The sequence below is a fragment of the Delphinapterus leucas genome, chromosome 16, assembly GCF_059928025.1.
Source record: "Delphinapterus leucas isolate spDelLeu-1000000601 "Yukka" chromosome 16, BTC_Dleu_Yukka2, whole genome shotgun sequence".
NCBI lineage: Eukaryota > Metazoa > Chordata > Mammalia > Artiodactyla > Monodontidae > Delphinapterus > Delphinapterus leucas.
In genome coordinates this window covers 61,055,680-61,074,597 of record NC_143144.1, presented here as the reverse complement: position 1 = coordinate 61,074,597, position 18,918 = coordinate 61,055,680, and the positions used below count along the sequence as shown (strand labels likewise).

General features: G+C 47.0%; 1 protein-coding gene across 16 annotated transcripts in view; it reads right to left on the bottom strand.

Annotated features, from left to right (window-relative positions):
• GBF1 (golgi brefeldin A resistant guanine nucleotide exchange factor 1) overlaps nt 1–18,918 on the bottom strand; it is a 126,432-nt gene that overhangs the window by 7,562 nt on the left and 99,952 nt on the right. For 5 of the 16 annotated variants that reach the window (XM_089897297.1, XM_089897292.1, XM_089897291.1 and 2 more), the window contains 27 exons: nt 16,744–16,891; nt 16,182–16,444; nt 15,491–15,659; nt 14,855–15,066; nt 14,416–14,514; nt 13,629–13,823; nt 13,227–13,416; nt 12,490–12,630; nt 12,080–12,168; nt 10,923–11,125; nt 10,322–10,445; nt 9,913–10,038; nt 9,561–9,643; nt 8,674–8,910; nt 8,300–8,393; nt 7,753–7,929; nt 7,358–7,422; nt 7,149–7,272; nt 6,653–6,724; nt 6,408–6,502; nt 5,995–6,148; nt 2,753–2,978; nt 2,075–2,235; nt 1,697–1,943; nt 1,372–1,577; nt 341–491; nt 104–234 (listed from right to left, as the gene is read on the bottom strand). In XM_089897297.1, coding sequence (XP_089753423.1) covers nt 104–234; nt 341–491; nt 1,372–1,577; nt 1,697–1,943; nt 2,075–2,235; nt 2,753–2,978; nt 5,995–6,148; nt 6,408–6,502; nt 6,653–6,724; nt 7,149–7,272; nt 7,358–7,422; nt 7,753–7,929; nt 8,300–8,393; nt 8,674–8,910; nt 9,561–9,643; nt 9,913–10,038; nt 10,322–10,445; nt 10,923–11,125; nt 12,080–12,168; nt 12,490–12,630; nt 13,227–13,416; nt 13,629–13,823; nt 14,416–14,514; nt 14,855–15,066; nt 15,491–15,659; nt 16,182–16,444; nt 16,744–16,891 — 4,182 coding nt within the window. The remainder of the gene's footprint in view (nt 1–103; nt 235–340; nt 492–1,371; nt 1,578–1,696; nt 1,944–2,074; nt 2,236–2,752; nt 2,979–5,994; nt 6,149–6,407; nt 6,503–6,652; nt 6,725–7,148; nt 7,273–7,357; nt 7,423–7,752; nt 7,930–8,299; nt 8,394–8,673; nt 8,911–9,560; nt 9,644–9,912; nt 10,039–10,321; nt 10,446–10,922; nt 11,126–12,079; nt 12,169–12,489; nt 12,631–13,226; nt 13,417–13,628; nt 13,824–14,415; nt 14,515–14,854; nt 15,067–15,490; nt 15,660–16,181; nt 16,445–16,743; nt 16,892–18,918) is intronic. The other 11 variants (XM_022568937.3, XM_089897302.1, XM_089897296.1 and 8 more) reach the window with 10 other exon arrangements.

The following is an 18,918-nucleotide window of genomic DNA, read 5'->3' as shown; positions in this document are numbered from 1 at the left end:
GTCTGATACAGGCTGAGAATTGACATCAGGGGCTCTTCAAGCTGCTTGGCTCTCCTTGTCTTTAGGATTTGCACTTTACCTTAAGACCAGAGGGAAGTCCTACCTTGTTAAAACAGGACTCCCATTCCAGGGCATCTAACTTTTGCAGATCATGTACCAGTAGTGCTCGCTGCAGATAGGTCAGTGCCTGCATCCGCACCTGGCGCCGGGCATCACAGCACAGGCAGGCAATGCCTGAGAATGAGAACAGGCTCAGGATCCTTTGGGCATCCTGATCCTGGTACTTCCCAAGCACCAGTTCCACCTCTGCCCCTGCCCTGCCTGCTCCCCTGAGGTTTACCCTGAAGTAAAGGGCACCAACAGTGGGCCCAGAGGGTGCGTGAATCCGCTTCGATCTTCCGGCCTCCTGTGTCCAGGTGGCGCTGCTCCTCCGCCCATGAGCTGTAGATAGAGGCTGCCCTTGTGTGTAGGGTGTGCATCAGGTCTAGCAACTGGGTCACAGGAGGGGCACGACATGAGTGGGGTTAGGTCTGGTGGATCCCCTCCTCACCAGCCCACTCCCACTGTCCCTGATTGAGTCCTCAAGGGAGTCCCTAGTACCGATCACACCATACTCCACCCCTCTCACCACTCCCTTCTCCTCAACTTTATGAGCTGGTTGTCCTAGTCCTGACCAGTGTTTCCCAAAGATGGGTATTACTCCTAGTAGCGGGGATTTGAGGAGGTGTGTGGACTAAGTATTTAATAACACAATTACACAGTGAGAAAGGTACTTTTTCACTCCTTTTTCATACTTTCTGATGACAGATAAAGCCTCATCTTGTTAATCTCATTTTAAAAACAGCAAACCTCAGGCTCAGAGGCTTTGATAGGCAACAGTGTCTGGCCAGATTTAATAATTTTTTGTTTTTGTAATTTTTCTAAGGTTATTCTATTTAAAGCAATTAATCCTCCATTTATTTATTGATGTAAAGTCTGCTCATAAAATAAATTTTATATGTCCTGAATAGACAACAGAATAACTCTGGAAGGATAAACAAGAAACTGATGGCAGTGGTTGCCTCTGGTAAGGGGAACTTAGCAGCTGGGGACAGGAAATGAATGGGACTTTTATCTGCTTACCCTTTTGTACCTTTTGAACTCTGTGCTATGTGCATTTGAATTACTTATTTCAAAAACAAACTATAATTTAAAAATGAAGCAAACAAAGACTTACAGGCGGTCCTGGACAGGGGGGCACTGTGGGGACACTGGCTGAGGCCCTGGCTGGAACACAGGCCCTTCCTTTCCGCCCTGGCTTTCCCTGGCCCCACCAAGACTCCCAATGTCAGGTACCAGGAGAGGAGAGGAAGTAAAGGGTGCCATACTTACGTCCTGACTGACCTGTAAAGACACCGTATGGTAGCTGGCAGGCACACCTTCGTCCTCATCGTCATCACTATGCCCGCCCCGAGTGGCATGTTGGCTGGAGGTTCGAGGCCGCCGAAGCATTGAGCCTTCCTTGGATTTCTTCTTGAAGCGGTTCCCTTTGCTGTCATACTTGTGACTCTTGCCACGTTTCTCCTGGGACTTGCACCCTGAGCAGGGCCAGACACAGGTCACACTTCCATATCCATGGGTACAGATGGCCTGCTCCTCCCTTTCCCCCGTAATTCACATGGTTACTCCCCAAATGCCCCTTCATCAGGTGACCCACCGCCATTCAGACTGGCCTCCACAAAGATGCGGAGAGTCTTGACACAGAGCTCAAAGTTGTCAGGTGTGATGTGGGCAGCGTCACGCACGATGAAGGACAGGGACTCCACACACTTGAGCAGGGACTTGGTGTCATGTGGCCCGAGGTCCAGCCCCACTGTTAGGCTGTACTGATTGACCAGGGGTGAAGGACCTGGCCAGCTGGTCTCAGGCCCTGGCTTGGAGTTATCGATGTCATCCTTCCCCACCTGTAAAGTACAGAGGAGCTGAGAATCCAGGCTTGACCCTGATCTTCCCCTAGCTGCCCTCTCAGAAGGCCAGGAATCTTTCCCACAGGCCAAGAGGGGAAGACTCACCCGCTGCCCGTATGCTCACTCACCACTAACCAACCGCTGTTGACCACATCAGCATCTGTGGCTGATCGGTGAATCTTGCCAGGCCTGCCATGGTCAGTGTAGACCTCCGAGTCAGAAGTGTACCCTCGGTCCAGGCTCACATCATTTTGATGGAAGGATGGGAGTTCACTATCTGATTGGGCCCCTGAGCCAGCAGGGAGAGGGGCAGAGTCAGGATGGGGATGGGGAAGTTGGGATGAGGCATAGTTTCAGCTCTCAGAAGAAAGGTGCTGAAGCCTGGCCTCTCTTTTCTCTTTGTCTGGATTAGTTTCAGCCCTGTCACTAGAGGGCTGAAGGATGGCCTGGAGAGCTTCTCTGTTGACCAAATGGGGCAGCAGGCTAATTTGGGCTCCTGACAGCATCTAGTAGCAGCTGTTGGGGAGGGAGGTGGCAGTGAGGACAGAGTTTCTGAGAAAACAGTCCTTAGGACAGTAGGAAGCCTGGCTTCATAGCCTTCTCCATTGCCTACTTGCCTTTATGCTGTTTAATCTGTGGGTAATGGGGAGAGGCCTGTTAGGCACAGGAAGCTCTGGAAGCAGAGGGCAGAAGCCAGGGGTATTTAATCTGCTGAACACAACAACCTGCGTTTTGTTTTCCTGTCTCAACCACTGGGGCCATAATTGTTTATCTGCCAGTGTGGGTCTCTCTGGGAAAGGGCTTACCAGCATCAGGTGCATCGGCCCTGGCTGTGGCCTGCAGGGCAGCTGGAGGCTTTACACCTGAGCCAATGCACTCCAGCAGCGTGAAGAGGGTGGCCCAGTCATCACTTGAGTGGATGTTGGCTGCATTAGTCTTAAGGAGTTCATGGAGCCCATAGGCTACCTGGTGACTGACTCGGGACAACACGCTGGGCTTCATTAGTAGCAAAATGCGCAGGGAGAGCAGTACCTGGGGCAGGAGATGGGAGCAGGAAGTGGAAAGTGGGCACACGCGTCTTGTCTGGCCTCCTTCCCCACCAGCCTCCCTAGGTTAGTGAGAACAGTTTTGGCTAAGACCCAACTTAGGGTACTCTGTGGACAGATGGCCAGGGGCTAGGAATGGGGGCAAGAAAGAGGCAGGTGTGTTTATAAAAGGGCAATATGAGGGATCCTGTGGTGTTGGAACTATTCAGCATCTTGGCTAGTGGTAGATACACAAACCTACGCAAGTGCTTAAATTGTGTAGAACTTAATACACGTATGAATACAAGTAAAACTGAGGAAATCTGTATAAGATTAGTGAATTGTATCAATGTCAGTATCTTGGTTATGATACTACACTATAGTTTTGCACAATGCTACCATTGGGGTAAAGTGGGTAAAGTGTACAGACAGCCCCCAACTTATGATAATTTAACTTAGATTTTTTTGACTTCACAATGGTATAAAAGTGAAACACATTCAGTAGAAACCATACTTTGAGCTTTGATTTTTTCCAGGGCTACTGATATGCAGCACAATACTCTTTTGTGATGCTGGGCAGTGGCAGGGAGCCACAGCTCTCAGTCAGCCATGCCATTATGAGGGTAAACAACTGATGCACTTAGAACCATTCCATACCCAGACAACCATTCTGTTTGCCACTTTCAGTACAGTATTCAATAAATTACCTGAGATATCCAATACTTTATTATAAAATAGACTGCATATGAATCTATAATTATCTCTATTTTCAAAGTTTAATTTTTTAAAAACTGAAAAAAAGACCAGCAACATTATGCAAAACTACAGCATAATATCATAACCAGGATACTGACATTGATACAATTCACTAATCTTATTCAGATTTCCCCAGTTTTACTTGTACTCATACGTGGCTTAAGTTCAACACAATTTAAGCACTTGTGTAGGTTTGTGTATCCACCACTAGCCAAGATGTTGAATAGTTCCAACACCACAGGATCCCTTGTGTTGCCCTTTTATAACCACACCTGCCTTTCTTGCTCCCATCCCTAGCCCCCGGCCATCTGTCCACAACTTCTAAAACCTCGTCAATTCAAAAACATCATATAAATGGAATGATATAGTATATAACCATTTGGGATTGGCTTTTTTCACTTAGTATAATTCCTTGGACAGTCATGCAAGTTGCTGCATGTAGCAACAGTTTGTTGCTTTTAATTGCTGAATAGTATTCCATGTAGTACATGGAATACTACAATAGTATTCCATTGTAGTACAATAGTATGTACTACACTTTATGCTGAAAACCATCTGGGCTGATTCTAGTTTCTGGCTACTACAAATAAAGATCCTGTGAACATTCATGTATAGGTTTTTTATAAAAGTAAATTTTCATTTCTCTGGGATAAGTGCCCAAGAGTGCAACTGCTGGATTGTGTTGTAACTGCATGTTTAGTTTTATAAGAAACTGCTCTATCATTTTATATTCCTACCAGAAATTTATGAGTGACTGACCCACATCCTTGTCTGCATTTGGTATTATCACTGTTTTTCACTTTAGCCATTCTGACAGGTGTGTAGTGGTATCTCACTGTGGTTTTAATTTGCATTTCCCTGTTGGGTAATGATGATGAACACCACTTAAGCTTCTTCATGTGCTTATCTGCCATCTGTATATCTTCTTCATATCTTTCATCCATTTTCTAATTGGTCTGTTTTTTTTTTTTTTACTGTTACGTTTTGAGTTCTTTTATATTTTAGGTATTAGTCTTTTTTCAGATATTTGATTTGCAAACATACACTCCTTGTCTTTACCTCCTTTTCACACTGGGCTCTCATAGAGTAGAATTTTTAATATTGATGAAATCTACCAGTTTTTCCTTTTATGAATTGTATTTCTGGTGTCAAGTCTAAGAACTTTTTGCCTAGCTCCCAAAGATATCCTCCTATTTTTCTTTCTAGGGTTTCATAGTTTTACATTTTACATTTAATTCTATGATTCATTTTGAGTTAATTTTTCTATAAGGTATGAGGCTTAGGTCAAGGTTCATTTGTCCCCTGCCCCCTCAACCATGGATTTCAATTGCTCCAGCAATTAAAAGGATTATCCTTCCTCCACTGAATTGTTTTTGCACCTTTGTCAAAAAATTAGTTAGGCATCTTTGTGTGCGTCTATTTCTGGTTTCTCCTGTTACATCGATGCATGTGTCTGTCCCTCCAAAAATACCACAGTGTTGATTACTATAGCTGTATAGTAAGCCTTAATATCAGATGGAGTGATTCCTCCCACGTTTTTTCTCAAAATGTTCAGCTATTCTAGGGCCTGTGCTTTTCCATCTTAGAATAAGCTTGTCTATGTCTACAAAAAAACCTTGCTGGGATTTTCATAGGAGTTGCATTAAACTTACAGATCAATTAAGGGAGGAATGACGTCTTCACTACGTTGAGTCTTCCAATCCACGCATATGGTATGCCTCTTCATTTATTTGGGTCTTTAGTATCTTTCATTAGCATTTGTAAGTTTCAGCATACAGATCCTATACATGTTTTGTTAGGTGTATAGCTAAGTATTTGATTTCATTTGGAGCACTTGTAAATGGTTTCATTTTCTATATGTTCATTGTTAGTATAAAGAAATGTGATTAATTTTTGTGTATTGATCTTATATCCTGTGACCTTCCTGAACTCATTTCTATACTGTTTGTCTTTTATAAATTGGGTGAAGAGATCTCAGGAGGGTCCTAAGCATGAGAGCCAGGAAATCAGGTATGGGGCTGGGACTGCCACAAGGCAGCAGCCGTCCAGCCCTACTGAGCAGAGGTGCTGAGTACTAGCTTCATGCCTGAGGCCATTCCAGATTCACTCTCAATGTCCCTGTTAGACTCCCCTAGCCCTGTGGTAGGTTACTGGGCTCATGCTATGGGGCACTAAATGAAGTCTCTGTCTCAGGCCATATCCATAACCGATACTGTGGCTTTAGTCCCTTGTATACCTTCCTGCCTTCCCAGCTGCACTCAGCTTACCTGGCCACTGATTTCTTCTCTCCGGAGTAGCCTAATGGCTAGGCGCAGCAGCCCCACCACTGCCCGCTCCACAAGGAAGCAGAAGTCCTGTGCCTGGACACATAGGTGGTATAGATGGTCTCGAACAGTCTGCCACACACAGCCCACACGGTCCCTGAGAAACATAAGGGATGAGGATAGTCTCAGCTGTAAAGGCCACTGGGCAATAAGCCTCTTTTTCTGATTGAGGCTAGGTCCTTCAGAGCTCAGTGGTATTATACCCTAAGCAGGCAGCTATAACGAGCAAGCTTCTCCTCTACTGCCTATAGCTTCATGTGCTTCTTGTCCCTAGAGCCCACTCTGCAAGATTACTCCAGGCTTCCATCCCCTTGGCACAAGCCCAGTATGAGGCCTGCCTAAAGACTGCCTTCTACCTGTTCTCCAGCACAATCCTCAGCAGCATCTCCAGGCAGAAAGCAGCATCCTCTTCATCATAGGTCTCTTCATCTGGTGTCACTGAGACCAGAGCCTGGAGGAGAATAACAGCAGGAAAACAGGCATGGAGGAGAAGCCAGCCACTGGCCCACCCCTGACAGAAACTGAGGCACACACCACTATCCCTGTCTCCCCTCCCAGACCCAGCCAGGCCTTTCACCCCTCTTCCCTCTTCACTCTGTACCTTCATGAGCTCCTGCAGTGACTCCAGCTGGAGGAATTTGCTTTCTGTGATCATCTTTTCTGGGTCACATTGCTAGAGGCGGCACAAGAGAGGGTTTTTTTTTTTTTTTTTTTTTTTTGCGGTACGCGGGCCTCTTACTGTTGTGGCCTCTCCCGTTGTGGAGCGCAGGCTCTGGACACGCAGGCTCAGCGGCCATGGCTCACGGGCCCAGCTGCTCCACGGCATGTGGGATCTTCCCGGACTGGGGCATGAACCCGTGTCCCCTGCATCGGCAGGCGGACTCTCAACCACTGCGCCATCAGGGAAGCCCCGAGAGAGGGGTTATTGATAAGGACTAGAGGGAAGAGAATGTTCCCAAGAAGCCAGGGAGAGAGGGCAGAAGGAGTCAGCTCTGGTCACAAACCCTAGATGACCCTATTCTTCAGTTCATAGGACAGTGTCTATCTAGTAGAGAAGGGTCTAGGCTTGTTCACCAGGGGTAGGCAGGGGCAGTTACCTTGATACAGTCCAAGGCCATTCTCTTGGCCTCTTGGTTCTCAGTGGATGGGCCCCGCACGCTAGACTGCTCAGTACCACTAAGTGTCAGCCAGCTCACAAAGCTCAGCACTGTCGACTCTCCTCTGTAGAAAGAGAGTACAAGCTCTAGTGAGCTCCAGAGTTCTAATCCTCCCTCTGCAAGGTCTCCAGCCTCTGATTTCCCCTCACCGGTTTGATGGTGTCTCTTCCCGTTGTAGAGAGATCTTGCCATTGGGATCCACAAAATCTTCTACCTGGAAAATCAGGTCAAGAATAATTTCTTTCCACATGCCCTCTGCATTTCCTGCTCTGCCATGCAAAGTTTTCTGGCTTTCTTCCTGCTGTCCTCTGCCCTACACTATTGACTGGGCCCCTCCAATTGATGACTGGCAACAACTTCTACCAGCCTTCCTTCACAGCTATCCCCATGGCCAAAGATCTGTGGTCTTACATTTGAGGCGTTCCTGTTAAGTTTCAGCATGCATCAGGCCCAGTGCTACTCTCAACCAGTTCTATATGCAGACAGTACGTAATCTTGGAGCTCTTGCCTTGTTATTATTGATTAGTCTCCTACCAAGAATTACCTCCACCATAGCCTTGGGCAGCAGCTGGGCTCGGAAGAGCTGCAGCATGGCCTCCATGATATTCTTCCAGCCCTCCCGCAGGATGTCACCATGACGATGGGCCAAATGGAATACTGTCTTGGCTGCAATGTGGGCTTTAGGGTTGCTTCCAAACACAGTGGGCAGGTTCTCAATGGACTGGAAAGGAAGATGAGATGAGGCTTAGGCCCTGGCAAATGTCTTGAAAGGAGATTCTCTTAGGCCTCTACCTATGGTTCCTGAGGGTCCTTCTGCTAGTTCTGCTTCAATCCCCCATAATACTGGTGGGAAGGGCTACCCTGGCTAAGGCCTTCTCCACTATTGCATCTCTTCTCTCATCCCCATTATATAAGGTAATGCTATTCTCATCCTAGGGTATGTCAGACAGAAATGGCTAAGCTCTACTGTTGTCCAGGGGTAGTGAGAGAATATGCTGATGGAAACCGGCTCCACAGATAAGGGTAGGTCTATGGCTAAAAGAGAGGTCTTCCTTTGGAACTCCAAGTACACAGTTCCTGTCCCTGCTCACCTCACTGCTGAGAGCTGTGAATTTGCATAGAGAGATGATGAGATTGTCAAACACATCACTGAGGCCATAGTGGGCGGAGATCATGGCGCACTTCCTGTAATGTCACATATCAGATACAGTCACTGAAAGGCCAGGCAGCCCTTCCAAGTCCCCAAGGAGGCTTGCTTGGGATTCTTCCCTAATCAGTCCCAGGAAGAAACCTTTTACTCTTGAGTCTGTTTAAGACTGAGCTTTCCCAAGCTTCAGCCTCCCTGAAAACTCAGGAGGAACCCATTCTAAGGAAAATAAGAGTAGGAGTCAGAGAGGCATGGAGGCAACCAAGTTAAATCAAAGAGGTGGAAGGAGATCCAAGACCATAGTCAAACTGTGGCTACCTGAAGCCTGAGATGGCTTTTTGGATGATTGTCTCCTCAAGGCTTTTGTCAAAGACATAAGAAAGAGCAGCAATAGTGGGGCCCCAGGTCATGGTGAAGAGGTCAAGATCGTAGCTGCCAGCAGGCACACGTAGGAATATGCCTTCTGGGGTGGCACCTCGATGAAGCAGCACATTCCATACATAATTCTCCCGAACCAGGCCTGTCTGCTCCTCAGGCATCACAATTTCCTCATTCCTGTCAGGAGGTAACAAAAGGAGTAGGTGCACTGCTCTGAACCTGACTGGTTACAAACTAGGACAAGGGGCTTTCTGCCCATTACTGACACTTTCCTTCAATGAGAGGTCATCAAAACTGCAGCTCAGTGGTCTGCTTCCCTCCCCACCAGTGGCACCAAGGAGAAAGAAAGGAAGCATCCCATAATCTCCAAGCCCCATCTCTCAGTGGGCCTTTAGTTCTATAGTAAGATCTCATATTTTTTCTGGGTATGAGAGGATGAACAATTCTACCTTTTCTGATTTACAGTAGAAACCTAAGTGTCCCAAACCTCATCCTCTAGTACCCATCTTGGGTTCTCTACTAGCCCCATAATGCATCTTGCAAGCTAGACAGGAAAACCCAGCTTCTCTGCGTTCGGAAAATGGGGTGATGACATTCCACTTAGCAGGGGCAGTTTGGATCCTGGCTCAGGGTACTAAAGTTCCAGTACTATTCAGGCTTCTTTGAGGAATAAATCAGTTGGGGGAGAAGGGGCTGCCCAGATAAATTACGATGCTAAATCCAGGGTGTATGAGTCACTGCAGTCTGATGTGACTCCAAAATCTGGAGAAGGAAGTAGCGTGCTTCTCCTTAACAGAGATGCTACACCATTCTCTACGCATACTCACTTGATGGCATGGTACATGTCCTCCAGAATGTCTTGCTCAAAGTCCTTGCCTCCATTCACACCTTTTAGATTTTTGCGAAACTCCTAGAGACAGGGCAATAAGCTTTACCCCCCATGTGTCAATGCTGAAGCCCCACTCAGGGAACTCCTGGGTCTGTGGTAAATAGGACTTTAGGAAACAGTAAGTGATAGAATCCACTTCCCTACCCCAGTTCCTCTTCTGGATTGGCCAGCGCCCCCTGACTCCCTTGGACAGAAGCTTGTCTATTGTGCCCACTGGAAAACCCATGTCCTTCCTGCTACCTCCAAAGCTGTGCTGGAACTGCTCTGCCATGGCTGGGATCCAATCTTACCTCCAGGGTCATGGGTGCATTTTGCTTGCGAACATTGTGGTTGTGCTGGTCAGTATTAAGCATGATGACAGCATAGGCCAGGGCAAAGCAGGCATCGCTATTGGCAAATGGGGAGCCATTACAATTCTGAAAAATCAAAGACCCCACCTATGTCAATGCCCTTCTCTGGCCAATCAAACCCTCACTACCAAGCCACTGGTCAATGATGATAAAGAGGAAGGTACCAGCCAGAAAGAGGCCCATCTCTTGCCAACTCCCTGATGGAAGCTGGCCCCTCTATGGGAAAGCTCACTGACATTGCTCTCAGCCTTCTTAGGAGACAGCAACTGGGTCCTTCAGTTGAAGCCATAGAAACCCTTAGTCAAATTAATTTGGGATGCTGGGCTCAGTCCCTGCCACTCAAACTCACCCTCCAATGTTCTGTGAATGCCTCTAGCAACCTCTGGATGACTGGTGCTTCCCCGGGCAAGCGGAAGGCTTCCAGGTAGAGACGGAGAGCTTCGTCCAGCCGCAGACCCTGAAAGCTGAAGGTGCTACAGGGAAAGAAAGAAGGACGAAAGGCTTAAGATGTATAAGCTGCAAATGTTGGGTGCTCTATTAGCTACAGTCCCACTAAGCTTCTCCTATTGGAACAGAAAAGGCTGAGAGCTCTGGCAAAGGGGAGGTATCTCCTAGGTCATCTCTAACACAGAACCAGAATTTGACAACCCCTAAGCTTAGTACTCTTCACATCAGTGTGCTCCTACATAGAAACCTCATCCCTGGAACCCAGAACCTACCCTGTGCTCAGGAACCCTACTCCACCCCTTTGCAATGTTCTCTATGTAGAATGGAATGGTGCCCAAAGCTTTCTTGCTGGAGACTCTTTCAGATCCAAAAGATATAAATCTTGGGAAGAGGAAGAGTGTATGACCTGGGTCACCATCAGGAACTGACTGGTACTGTTTTGAACTGTCTGTCCCCCCAGGCTGATCATCAACTATGTGCCACATTTCTTGCAGTTTCCTCACCTCACAAAGCTCTCCAACAGGTCAATGTTTTTGCGGTCACTCACAAACTCTCCAATCATTTTCTTGTCCAGCCGAGGGTTCTCTCGCAGCCACTGGGCTACCTCGGTGTTGTCCATTGGGATGGTGAGGAGACCTTTCTCTTGCAGAAACTGGATCCCCTTCTTTGGTTTCTGGTTGAACTGCTCTGTGCCAGTAATCAGCAGCTAGAGAAGAAATACAGGAGGTGTCAAAAGCTGCTCTGCCCCTAAACCAGACAAGGGCAGGTCTCCATCACAGTCCACAGCTGGTCACCTAATGGGCTCCTAGGACATGGTTCTAAGTCACTCCAGAACTAAGGCTGAACCACATGGGCCCCTAGCTTTACCCAATCTCCATGTTTAACTAGAAGTGGCTGAGGAGCTCCTTTTTACTCCTTTTCTGAGTGCTAAAGGTGCACAGCACTCTCCTCCAACCTGAGAACCAGAGGAAAAAAATATAAGAAAGAGACTAGAGAAGGTTTTCTTTTCTCTCCAGTATTAGAGCCGTTCCTGGCATCTGTTTACAGACTAGCTCGGATTCCCCTTCTTTCTTTGGCTTCCTAGCTCTTAAGGCCCTGGGGTTTGAAAGACAAGGTGAAATAACTGCGATGATAACTTTTTGACTGTCTAGTCACAGCCCTGCAATCAAGGGCACACATAAACCAAAGTCATTTAGGCTGGCCTTACGAGGAAGAAAGGGTTAAATAGAAGGTTTTCTTTGTGTTACCAGAAAACCAGAAAGTACAGTTATTTGAACTTTACTAAAAAGCACCAGAATAAATGTCAATTCCCTTTTATTGCCAATCATCACCCCAGAGCTCGAGATGACCAATAACCTTCGGTGACCCACAGGATACCAGCTCCCAGGGCTCTTGTCACCACAAGTAACACCTGACTCTCAGCTAGGGCAGCATTTGCCCAGGAGCACACAATAGGAGATGCCGATTACATGGCTTAGGAGTAAGGAAAGGGATTCAAAGGAGATTGGGGGGTTGCTGAAGCCCCAAGAAGCTCAAAAACTAGCCTTGGGAAGCTGTTCAGTGAGCTTAGACTCTCCCTCATTCTCTGAGACAGAAACCCGACAGAGAACACCCAGTCAGAAGTGGGTAGAGGCTGAGCTCTGGGGATATCTATATATACCTTCTTTTTATTCTTAATTTCAATCAACTCCCGTGGATCTGGCAGGAGACAGGAAAATCGAGGTGGCTTCCGGGTAAACTTTTTGTCAGCTAGGAATGGGAGGAAGAGAGGGAAACACCAGTAAGACCTCTTTTACCAGGATAATGACTTTTGGAAGGATGCTGATATACTCTCTAGTGAAAACAAGGATGCCTCAGAAAATTTCTTGTCCTCATCAGTCTTCCACTTCCTTATAAGTCCTATCTTCTAGGGCTCCAAATGTTTTCTTGCCTCTCTCTGGGTCTGAAGGCATGGTGAGCAGCCAATGTTCATTTAGGTACTACCCTAGGGTATTTCTGCTCCCCTCCCCTCTGTTCTCTAACAGGCCTTCCAGTTGAGGGGGCTTAGGATGATGGATACCCAGTACCCACCCCCAGAGTCACCAGCTTCCTCCAGATCACTGCATCCTGGTTTCCCATGTTCTGCTGGCAGCCGCCCTCCACCTGGCACATGCAGGCCTGCGATGTCTGGGGCCATGCCTATAGCCTTCCCATCGCTGGCCGCTCTCTCAGCTGGTAAGAGAGAAGAAGGTAAATGAAGACTGATGGTGTAGGAAGCCAAGCAGAGCTGCAGGAGAATCGAGCTTCAGGCCAAGGAGATCTGCATGTTCCCACACAGGTCACCGGCCCTGACAGGACAAACCCAAGCCCAAATAAGTAGTCACTATCCCAGGTCAGCCAAGCATTAGATTCTACAATTTAATAAAGAGATTATGCAATCACTTTCCCTGATCTTTTGCAACCTCAATCTCAAGGAAAAGCTAGAGAAGATTAATTAGAGTGGAGGCAGGCACTGGGGGTAGGAAAAGGTAGGGCCTGGAGCTTTTAGGCACAGAAGTTCTATATCCTTTAATCTATATTCTCTTTTCTCCCCATAAAGAAATAACAATTCTGTAAAAATAGCTAAAGCATGGAAGAGGAGAAAGGGAGAAGTCCATGAGTCCTGCTAATGTGCCAGCCTGGTCTATGATTCACATCACCAAACCTCGGAAACACAGAATTAGGAGTACTTTGGAGGAAATGACATAAGGGTAGGAGAACGGATTCAGTGAGTAGAGAAGGGATAAACATAGAACCCTGGGATCCTCAAAGAAAGAAATGCCTCTCACTATTGTTGGCTTCTCGAGTGCCATCTACTGCCTCACAGCCAGGTCTGGCTGCCTCTTTCTTTTCTTGCTGGGTAAGGTTGTTGAGGACTTTGGCTTGGCAGTGGGCCTCAGTGCTGTCAATCACTGTCAACAGGGCATCAAGAGACAGCAGGTGTGTTGTATAGAGCTGACCAGACACAGGGAAGGAATTCTGGAAAGTAAACAGATACAGGAGACTTGGGGTTAGAATACTTTTTCAAAAATCCTAAAACCGCCCATAACTTCTACATTGCCTTAAGATACACTTCTTCTTGTTCCCCAACTCTCAAGTGTTTCGTTCCCTATATGTAGCATCCTCACTACCACCAGAGAGATCTCCTTAATAAAGTCGTCTTTCTAGAGGTCAGTAATAATGCTCAGCACCTTGGACAGCAGCTTGGTGAGATCTTCAAAGAGGTTGGAACAGTAGTAGTCACAATCATAGTTGATATAGAGCTCAGTGACAAAGCTGGGGATGTGCCAGAGCTGCACAGTGGCCTCCAAAGCCATCTCCTTCATTTCATAAGGCATCTTGGGGTTCTCCACAGTGATGATATCCATGAGCTTTTTGATGTACATCTGACAATAATCCAATAATTGCCATTTGGGTGGGGAAAGGATTCAAGATAGGAAGAGACAAATTGGACAGGAAAAACATTAAACAGGAAGCAGATGCCTAGCCAGAAGGTATGCATTAAGAGATACTTAATGGTATTCCATCCCCTAAATACATCCCCCTCTTTGTCCTTCATGATGGGGGAGGCCTGGCTCTCTACCTCGTACCTGATCAAGTTGCCCATTGCCCTTTTTGTGCTCTCTGTGTGAGCCTGATTTGGTCCTATTCAGAGATCCCTTTTGCAATTTAGTGGCGAAGCTAGCTTGACTTGCCTGCCTGTGTTGCAAAAGAACTGCGGACAGAAGAGTTTTACCCACTCATGGTGAGGTTACCTGCCAGTTCTCATATTCCGGTTCTCCCATTTTATAGCCAGCCAGGTTTCTCTGGGCACCTTTTAAGTTCTCCACTAAAGAGGAGAGCCAATGAACCAAACTATGGAGGCTAAAAGCACTCTCCTCAGAAGCCACCAAATCCCACTCCTGCAGCATGACAAAGCTGACCCGAATGAAGGTGCCATACATCTTCCTATTTTTTTTCCAACTTCAAGAAACTCACCTCTAATTGGAACTTGAGGTGCTCCCTCATGCTCTCAAACAGTAGGAAGCATACCCGCAGGGAAGCAGCATAAAGGTTCAGTCGCTCTACGCTGAGTAGCTGGAGATCACAGTAGGATGGGCTATTAGGTTTCTGAACCTGACTATGGCTCAGCCAAGAGAAAGCAGGACAGCAAACTGTGGGAAGTTGTCACTAAGGTCATGTGCTCTGAGGGAACTCTATATCTAGCCATTCCTATGTTTCCCTTTGGTTGCCAGAGTCCCCGGGGAACTACTGGAGTCCTCTTGACTATGACTACTGGTCAGTAGGGGAGGTAGGTTCTTTCCTGGGTCCTATACTCTTCACATGAATCAGCCAAACCTCCCTGTGTTCCCCTGGCCCTTGAAAGACCCTGAAAAAAAGCCAGGTGTTCGGAGTCCCTCTAGAAATCCAGTCTTACCTGGAATAAGTGGCGGCACATCTCATCCTTGATGAGGCCCAAGAGGGTTTGGCACTGGGCTACAGGGGCCGACTCAAGAGCCACTGTCAGCAAATGCAGTCCCATGTGGATCATAACCTCTGAGTTGTGGCGGTCGTGTGGGTTGGTGAGGGAGATGAGGAATCGGAAGAGCTCACGGATGCAAGGAAGACCATAGGGGACCAAAGCTGTGCCTGGGAAAGGCCAGGAGGGAAGTGGGACTGCTAAGAAACAACTGGCTCAATCACTTGGCCTAGCCTGCTCTGCATTATACAGGCAATTTCAGATAAGTGATTCTCTTCAGGAAAAAAATGTTTTTTTCCTGGGGCAGTAAGAAGACTAGTCTCACTTATTGAAGGGAATCAGAATTGATGATCCCACCTTTCTGTTAAAAGTCCCAAGCTTTCTATTCTTCCCTCTCACTTCCTATTGTCCACCAAACTCCCTCTCTGTGTAAGTTAGGGAAGGGCTCCATCCAATAGTCCTCTTGCTTGATTCCATTTCTTGACTAGAAAATGGCATAGGACTTGGACCAGCAGACACCTTGGGTCTAAGATGGTTTAGGCTCAGACAGCTTAGTGGGTAGGATGGGGGAAGAGCCTGCCTGAGAGTACTCACCTTCTTTCTGAGAGGACTGTGTAAAGCGCACACCCCGGGGGTTGACGTAATCCATGTCATGGACAGAAGCAGAGTCAGAGTGGTCAGCAGGAGATGTGCACTCCTCTAATACTTCAGGGATGGATTCCACGGATGTTGATTGGGCCTTTTCCACATGGGCCCCTTCCTGCTATGACCAGTAGTGGGGAGGATACAGGAAAAGAGATGAGGCAAGAGCAATTGGGAACTTATTTCTCTTAAGTATCTGTCCTCCAAGTGTTTCTAATGGACTACAGGTGTAGGGCCAGCTCAGTGGGCTGTGAATCAATGCAAGATGGTTCAGGGAAGGAGTACGATGAAGGACTCAGAAAACATCACCTGAGGCATCAGTGACCTACAGTGACTAGAACCCCAGAGGCAACAGAGGCCCTCAGGAGCTTGGATTTAGATCGTTAACTTCCAGAAAAAGCCATGGCCAGCATCCTCACCTTTGCCAAGTACTGCATGTATGCACAGCTTGAAAATCCTGTGAGCTACCTCTCACAGTGAGTAATGCTGTGGTTTTTCTAGGTAGCACAGCTAATTCTAGCAAACAGGGAAGAACCTCCTGCCCCAACTTTCTTTTGAGCCAAGGCCTGGATAAAGAGCCAAAGGATCAAGCCAATTCCACAGCAGAAGACTAGACAGGGGTCTTTAGAAATCAAAGCCGTACCTGGGGGTCAGGTTGCTCAGGAACCCCTAGCTCGCTGCTGCCAGGCTCTGCAACTGTGCTGTACCCTGGAGAGCCAGGTTGCTCCAGGTCAGTGAGGTCCTCTTTGGAGGTGGTCTGGGAGGAGAACTCCAGGCCACTGTCTGTAGAGGGGCTGACCACTGCTGAGGCAGCTTCTGAACTTGCAGAGGAGATGGGAGTGGGTACATCTATGAAGGGCATGCCACCTGCCAAGCAAAGTGAGTGAGGCTTGAAGAAAAGAGACCCTGTGGGAAACACATACCTTCCATGGTACTGTTTGTTTGTTTTTCCTAGACTGCATATTAATTTCTGCATGTGCTTGGTCTCTAAAGTAGTCAGAGTCCCACTGGAAGGAGAACAACCTTAAGTCACTGTGAATTGCTAAATGGTCACAGTTTGATCTGACCTGGAGTTTTCCCTTTTTGCTCTCAGTATAAAGACCACAGCCCCTCAATCAGTTGGTCTTCAATGTCAAAATTCCTGAGAGAGGAAGGAACTTTTCTTCTATCTATTCTAATCAGAAGAAGCAACTCAGGGTACTCACCAGTGAGGTTAGAGGATAAGGTGGTTCCACTGGGGGTGGGCAGCTCTGAACCTGGTGTGACTTTGGTCATATGGCGGGGGGGTCGGGGAGATCTCTTCTGTTTCTTCCACTTAGATGAATCACTCATGCCTCCTGCTCTCATTTTCAGCTGGAAATATCACACCTCATTAGCACTGGTATTCAAATTAAGATTGTATCCCTAGAAATCTCCCTTCTTTTAGTCCTACTGGTCCCTAGAAAATAGTCTATACCCCACATCTGTGCCACAGTAAGAATCTAGACCATCAGAGCACATTCCTACTCCTCTAACTTGCCTTCTACTCTTGCCACTTTAAAGGTCAGCCTGAGAGCCTCCAAGTGGAAGGTGACATTCTGGTTTTAGGCTGGTCATTGATAAGGCTAGCCCTCATACATCACTCTGCTTCCCTGAATACTGGGTGGCAATCCTCAGTCCTGAAAGCGTAAGGGCAGGGGGCCCTTTGCCCAAAGCTGCAGATCTTCAGGCCCTGGATCCCTGGGCCTTCCTCCTCAACTACCTGCATAGTAGCCTCCTACTCCTAGTTCTTATCCAACCGTGAGAGTCTACTCCTTCCCAGCCAAACTCTTAGCTTTCCTATTACTTCATGAACTGGGCCTAGATCCTAACCATATCCCTTACTGTGGAATGTCTACACCACATTGGTCAAAGAAAGGTTCATTCCTTGGAATTAAGGAAGGAGTGGCATCCCAGTTGATTTGTGGAGTTAAGGATGAAAGATCATGTCATGCTGCTGCTCTGCTCTCTGCTGCTCCCAACTTTGGTATCTAAATGAGACCTCCTGTCCTTCTCACTGCTTTCAGATGGTAAGGCTACTGATTTCTTGGACTCTTACTCTATTCCATTTCCCTTCCTCTTGCTGCATTTCTCTCTCTCCTATAGCTTCCTTTTAGTCACAAAGGAAAATCTTTACTCCTATAGCTTCCTTTTAGTCACAAAGGAAAATCTTTATCACCTACTGACTACCTTAGGGTATAGGTTTTCATGCATTTTCTCCACCCTAAGTTCACAGCTACTTTGTTTAAGCCCATTTCATTTTCTTAATCCTGATACCTTCTCAATTACAGTTTGCATCCAGTCCTTCTACAGTTATATCAAACTAGTCCTAGATTGATAGACAATTCCTGGAATGGGCAACAGCAATTCTCTTCTAGGAACCATTAGAATGACTCTAAAAGAGAGTAGAAACAATTTTTCTCCCTGCCTCTTTCTAAAAGCTGAAAATACCCATATTATCCTTGGCCTATTCAATTCCTTCTGCTATTTGAAGGATAAGCCCCTCTTCCTCCCCCAAGCCCTCCAGAACCTGGACAACCTTTGATCCTTTGCTTAGAAACCACATAATTCTTCCTTCCATACTCATATCTCCACCCATAAAGGAGACAGGCCCAACAGCTGAGCCCCACCTCCAGCTCCTAGTAACATAGCAACAGCCTCACATTGGATTTACACTTTTTTTTCCTGCATCTCCAAAATGCCAGCAGTCATATGCCTAGAATAGAGCTTCAAGTGCTCTGAGCACTGTGGTTAAGCAGGAACCAGGATGCTCCCTCCAGAAACCACTGAAGCCCAAAAGAAAGTTCTGGGGGTAAGAGTCAGTTAAACATGCAGATAGGCCAGAAGTCCAAGAGATCAATGTGGGAAAAGAGGAACCTCCTGGTTTAAACTGGAAACTGTCACTGAGCTCCAAATGGCACTCACATCTGGATTGACTTGTGTGAAATATCTTTTCTCTCCAGGTGGCTCTCCAATATCAGGAATTCCAGGTAGTCCTACTTCCATGGAGAAGCCCAGTCATTGAGATTCCGTCCCACACTAGGATCAGTCCTTCCTGTTTCCTTCTCTATCCTCTGCAGAGGTAGCTCTAACCTGATCATTTCAATGAATGCTCTCTGCCTCCTGGATGGAATAGGAGTTGAGAGGCTGCCAGTTCTTACAAGTGTCTCAGTCCTTTAACAGTATAGCTGTGCTCCCTGTTCTAAGATCCTAAGGTGGGCGGGGGAGGAGCGAGCAGTTCATGAAACTCTACATCACCTTATCCGTATAACGTTTTATTTCCAAAGGACAATATAAACTTTATAAAGAAAGGGCAGGTCCTAGGTTAATAATCATGGCAAAATGGTGGGTAGCCACTGAAG